The 6,146-nt window shown below is 43.6% G+C and overlaps 1 protein-coding gene across 1 annotated transcript; it reads right to left on the bottom strand.

Moving 5' to 3' along the window:
• Nucleotides 1-1,303: 1,303 nt before the first annotated feature.
• On the bottom strand, nt 1,304-4,009 carry otx2b (orthodenticle homeobox 2b). Its single transcript, XM_048250444.1, has 3 exons — nt 3,692-4,009; nt 3,034-3,185; nt 1,304-2,893 (listed from the first exon to the last, which is right to left on the bottom strand). The coding sequence occupies exons 1-3, from the start codon at nt 3,786-3,788 to the stop codon at nt 2,270-2,272; spliced, it is 873 nt and encodes a 290-aa protein (XP_048106401.1). The 5' UTR covers nt 3,789-4,009; the 3' UTR covers nt 1,304-2,269.
• Between the last annotated feature and the right edge of the window lie 2,137 nt (nt 4,010-6,146).

Consider the following 6,146-nt stretch of genomic DNA (forward strand, 5'->3'; position numbering starts at 1 on the left):
TGGAGGACAGATTACGCCAAAAGTCAGCGACCGCTAATTGAAACCTGAAACTGGACAATATACATAAAGAGCCCACCATAAGCAATTAAAGATCCCTTTTGCAGCGGACTTGAGTTCATTCAACCGACTCCCAATTATTGAATGCACTTGGTGAATGCTTTAGAGATGCCCCGACCGAAATGAGCAGAAGAAAATCCGCCTTTTATTCCCCCCCCCCCCCCTCTCTATGTCTTTCACTGTCCCGTTTTCCGCCTTCGGTCATAACAGGATTTGTCTATTCGTCTCCAGACGCCTCGAGTCTAGACGGGACAACGAATACTATTCACATTTGGCTTCAACAAAAAGAAATTTCAGTGTATTCCAGATGACCGGTACACCCATTCATTTATAGCGTTTGTGTGTGTGTGTGTGTGTGTGTGTGTGTGTGTGCTATATGTGTGACAGTGCGCGTTTGTGAGTTTCCCCATATTTACCCAAAAACAGAACTTTGGAAACATGTTTGGAGATGGGTTTATACGTTGTTTCAGTCGGGATGGACATGGACCAAATTCTGAGAGCTCGTGTGAAGTGCCGTGTGAACGGGACACGAGCTCCTCTCTGGTTGAACAAAAAAAAAAACATTAGGGACATTCTTGGATTATCTGCTCTTTGAGGCGGGATTAAAATCGCTTTCCCATACAGCGCATTCCTGCAGCTGACCCCTGATAAAATGTCGGGTCAAAAGACCCGTTATGGGTGAGGAAAGGACTACCCAAATATATGAGTAGTTATGAGGAATTAGCAGCTCCAACGTCATCCATCTTGGTAGGCTAGGAGGACTATTTTGTGTGATCTGATATAAGAAAATAGCATATTATTTTAGTGCTCATTAAAACCAACAGGTATCGGGCCAGAGCAAACCACTAACTAACAGCCAATTAATATCATGATGTTTACGTGCGGAGGATCATGCTCTCGGTCGTGATTAGATTAACTTTCTGCCGCGGGGCGACATTCCTAATCGCCTCCGTAATTGGTATAGTCTGTTTCAATCCCATTAGACTGGCTAAAGTGATGACTGATCCAGTCGTGAAGGGTTGAAACAGAACATTTCATCCATTCGTATCAGTTTGAGCTGGTGTGTCTAATACGACACTGTATTTCAAATTCATTTATTCGTTTAGCTTTTTTATTAAAAAAAAAAGATATGCCTAATTAGGCTTCACAGAGCAGTGGTCAGACATTCAGCTATAGCGGATATGGCTGGAGTTAAATCAAAAGTGGACATATTATAGAAGACAACATAAACACAAAAATCGATATATTCAATTCAATACCCAACACGTCCTCGCGGAGGGTGTTTGTTTATTCGAGTGACCTTGGAAAAGAATCTGATCTGTATGCCAGTATAATACACATGTTTAACAAGGGGATGCGGGGACTGCACGAGGGGTTTTCATAGTATGGCCACCATCATGATACATTTAAAAAAGTATTATCTGTTTTTTTACAAATGTAATAATAATTTATCATTAATACTTGAACATAAAAAAAACTATCAAAGTCACAGTAAAGTCGTCGCAGACGCGAAACTGGTGTAATTGCATGGTTGCCTACAACGCATCACAGTTTGAAAAGCTACTACATATAAAAAAAACACATACTTAACGTGAATCAGTGTATTTTCGCATACTCACTGATTGTCTCTTTAAAACTCCTTATAAGCATTTTGTCTTAAATAGATTAGTGCATTTTTTTCCAAACGACTCGCCTCGATGACGGGCACCTCCCCCCCCCCCCTCTCTCTCTAACAGACACACACATAGATACACACACACACTCGGCCTGATCAAAGGGGTCCTTCAGCTTGCCAACCCAGAGGAAGGTCGACGAGTCGTAAGAGGCTTAAGGAAAGCTGTTCCATTCAGCGCGCTTAACCGAGGTTCGGCTGTTCTTGATCATTTTCTTCTTGGAGAACAATTTTGTTCCGTGTCTTTGATCAAAGTTAAAGAGAGTTCACACCAAGTTTGCAGAAGTTAACCAAACAGGTGCAACATACCCATAGACACTTGCGCAAAGGCAGCTACTTCCAAAGTCCACCAAGGTGATGTTATGACCTCTGCATCGGGAACAGTTCTCTCTTAATTGCAAATGCAGGCACAACATATATCGGAGGAACAAGCCAGTGAGTCCCGTGGCCAAACCGTTCCAGGCCTCGCTAACGGCCTCGTGTGTCTCTAAAATGACTGTGGCGTGTAATTCCCGAACAGACGGTGTTCCACGGCGCCATTCACAACACCTGGAATTTCCACGAAGATGTCTGATCTTTGTAATCCAAACAGTCTGCGTTGAAGTTGAGCTTCCACGAAGCACTTTGGTCCTTGTAATCCAGGCAGTCCGTCGGAGCGCTGAAGCCCAGGCCCGTGGTTCCGTAGCTCTGAGCAGAGAGGGAGGCGGGGGGGCTCAGGTGATTGGTGACTGCATTCGTGCCCATGGGACTCAAGCCTGTGCTCGGACCGGTTAACTGGTGGTGCATAGGCGACAAGTACGAACCACAGTCCATCCCTCCGAAGTAAGACGTGGAGCCGGTATAGCTCTGACTGTAGCCAGACGCCTGGGTGTAAGTGATGGGGTAAGATCGCTGCATGCAGGAGGCAGACGAGGAGGTAGAGAGCGGGTCAGAGAGCGGAGAGATGGACGCTGGGCTCCAAATGGACGCCGGGGCGGTGCTGCTAGAGATAGCCGGCACGGAGGTGCTTGAAGGCGGCGTGAACTGGCCACTGGCCCCGCTTTCGGAGCTCACCTCCCTCACCGGAGAACTCTTCTTCTTCACGGGCCGAACTTTGCCCTGGGCACCACTCTGAGTTTGTTGCTGTTGTTGGCGACACTTGGCCCTTCGGTTTTTAAACCACACCTATGTGGTATAGAATTGTAGAGCACAATGGTAAGAATGCAGTAAATAGACTTTGGCATCGATAGACCATTGATTCACCAGCAATTAATGATACTCAAAATAAAACAGGAAAACAAAAGATAAGATGGATGCACTCTCACCTGTACACGAGACTCTGGTAAGTTTATTTTCAGAGCCACCTCCTCTCGCATAAAGATGTCTGGGTAGCGAGTCTTGGCGAAGAGGTTCTCTAGAACATCCAGTTGGGCGCGCGTGAAAGTAGTCCTCTCCCGCCTCTGCTTCCTCGGAGTCGCTGCGTAACGAGAGAATCCGTTAAACCATGACTGACATACGCGCAGAGTTTTTGACTCATGCGTGAGAAAGGTCTCATGCAATTTTTCCATTATTTAAAAGAGGCCACTTTGATGAATATTTAAAAGCGCAATTTGTCGATTAATTAGGCACACTTACTGCAGCGCTTGAACTGTAGCCTAGTTTTCCCTCCAATTGCTATATAAGTATGTATTACTTTTCGCCCCAGAGGCCACATTCAGAATAATCCATACGCACTAACATTCATATTCGATTAATATAAGTTTCAGGTGAATACCATTTGTATTTCTGCTTTTCGTTGACACAAAAGGCAAGGAAATATGGGTAATTGTTCGATCAGCGTAAAAAACGAGCCATGTAGCCTGTTTGCATTGAGACTTCAAAATTACCATTAAGAGCTACAGTGTCTTTGGACTTCAGATATAATATCTACTAAAATCTGTGCGAATGTGTGAGTGTGTGCCTGAAGAGCTTATGGGTGTTTACCTGGGTAGCCCACGGAAGGGTGCAGCAGGTCCATCCCGGAGGTAGATAAGCTCAGCCCGTTGACCGTGTACGGCGGCTGCTTCAGATAAGACATCATGCTAACGTTAGGCTGACGGGGAACGGTCGACGAAAATATATTGCTGGTGGCAAAGCAAACAGTTCAAAATGCCTTTGAGTGTTGCAGTTTGTTCACTTCGCTCCTTTCTTCGGTGATTGGCCACATCCAAAGAAAAACCGCACAGAGAGAACACAAACTCAAGTGCCTCGGACTAGACTGAGGGTGTTTTTGCTGTGAGGCGGGACTCGCACGGTAGCGAAGAGGTGTTTCAATGCGCGCTGTCCCGCATGCGCCTCGCTCTTAAAGCGTCCTCGAGACCCCCAGCTGTCTCGCAGACAGGGGAATAGCCCCCCTCATAGCGCACACACACACACACACACACACACACACACACACACACACACACACACACAGCACACAAACACACACTAATTTGCCTTTCCTTAAAATATTTATTTATTTACATATACATAGTTGCAACGCGCTTTGCTTTTGCCTACAAAATGCTGGAGAGGAAAGAGGAAAACCAAGGGTTTGCCCGACTACATGAGTTTGCGACCAGCTAATTGTCACTTAAACTGACGTTCTGATTGAGCAACATTTGCAAAGACAAAGCGCACTGTGTACCAGATAAATAATGGCGATAACAAAAGAGCCTTTTGGCGACAGACAAAAGGACAATAGTGTAAACTCCATGCACTCCATTTTAAGGCAATGAAACTAGCACAGCATCTTAATTTTTATCTATAGCCTTTGTCTGCCCTAAACGGCAGCCACTTGTACTTTTAAATGTGATGTCATTAAAATGTTAACTGCAATTCCACTAACAGTTAGAAACATGGAGGGCACCCTTCAGATTGTAATGCCATCGACATTATTGACACTCCCCGTGCGATTTCCACTTAATTAATTGCGCCCGGTAATTAGATTTTCGTGCCGAAGCTATCGAAAAGTGTTGATTAGCGAAGACCTCTATCTAAACAAACAAGCAATCATCCCTCAAATTAGGGACAGCTCATATTTCCATTTGTCACCTGTTTCAAGAGAAATTTCACCTGTAAGGGTTTGGGTGTTTGAGTTAGCAAACACAGATCAGCTGAAGTTTCCTGATGTAAGGAGATTACAATCGATTGGTCTTTTTGAATATTGTTAAATGTAGCAAATTTTCAAATGATAACAACCCTCATCTCTGCCAATGAATTAATTTTTTTGTGAGTTACAAATGTACTGATGATACTAACTAACTAACAAAGATATTGCCTATAATTTCAAAAGCTTTGAGTCAATTGTGTCAAAAATCTATCGCTCAGTTGGGTGTCCTATAGGAACTGACGAAAGTAATTTGGTGTACTTGCTGCTGATATATGGCTTTACACTGTGTAAACTGTGCTAGTTATCCAATGTCTTAAATGTTTGTGTTAAATTATGCTAATTGCTAAATTTGGGAAACGTTTGCATTGAGCTCTAGCACGGAATTATTCCCACCTGTGCGCACAGCACAGTGTCGCCTGTGGCAGGCCCGGCCTCGAAAAGAGAGAGAAAGAGGTCTGCTTGGGTCCAACGTGTTTTTACATGAGTGATACATAACATAACGGCCATCCAGCTCAATCTGTCACTTTTAAGTCAATGGACTTGGAGGAGGAGGGGGGACCTGTATAATAATTAATTCTTGGACAGGGTAATTATTATTGAACGAGTGTGGGGCAACCGGTAGACATGGTCTGCAATTATTATACAGGTCCCCCCCTTCCTGAAATTAATGAGATAATCCGAACGGCACGCGCTGCCCTGATTACAGGACGCTAAGCGCGAGGCCGCTCCGCATTCTGGATGATTAATTTTCTGCGTCACAAAAATAAAACAAAGACGGGCGTTGTGTTCGTAAACCCAGCTGACGATTAGAGACTCCCTCTGTCGCACTTTCTCGAAAGAACCCATTATGTTTTGATAACAATAGTCATACTATTTTTAATACTATTCATAGTAATAGGCTATTAGTTGCAACCTAGTAATAACAGCAACAATAACAACAATGTTGGGTTCATCCCTTAACAAAACTGAACAGAACAAGTCACAGGTCTATTATTATTATTATTATTATTATTATTATTATTATTATTATTATTATTATTAGGCCTATTGTATTTAGCCAACTCTCTCAGTTGGTATAGCTACTTCAATAGGTTACTTACAATGATCATCAACATCCTTAGTCTTGTTCGCAAACTTGTTGGCTACTGTTTATGTTCGGCTAATATGTTTTAAATATTTTCCTGAAATTGTTAAAGTAAATACAAATGATGTCATTCTCACTAAATGTGTAAATGGATGACCTAAAGTGGACTGGACTGCCTGAGCCTTCGGTCCGATGGCTCTCGGCCCTCCCGGCCGACTGAG

The sequence above is a fragment of the Alosa alosa genome, chromosome 8 (assembly GCF_017589495.1).
Source record: "Alosa alosa isolate M-15738 ecotype Scorff River chromosome 8, AALO_Geno_1.1, whole genome shotgun sequence".
In the NCBI taxonomy this organism is placed as follows: domain Eukaryota; kingdom Metazoa; phylum Chordata; class Actinopteri; order Clupeiformes; family Clupeidae; genus Alosa; species Alosa alosa.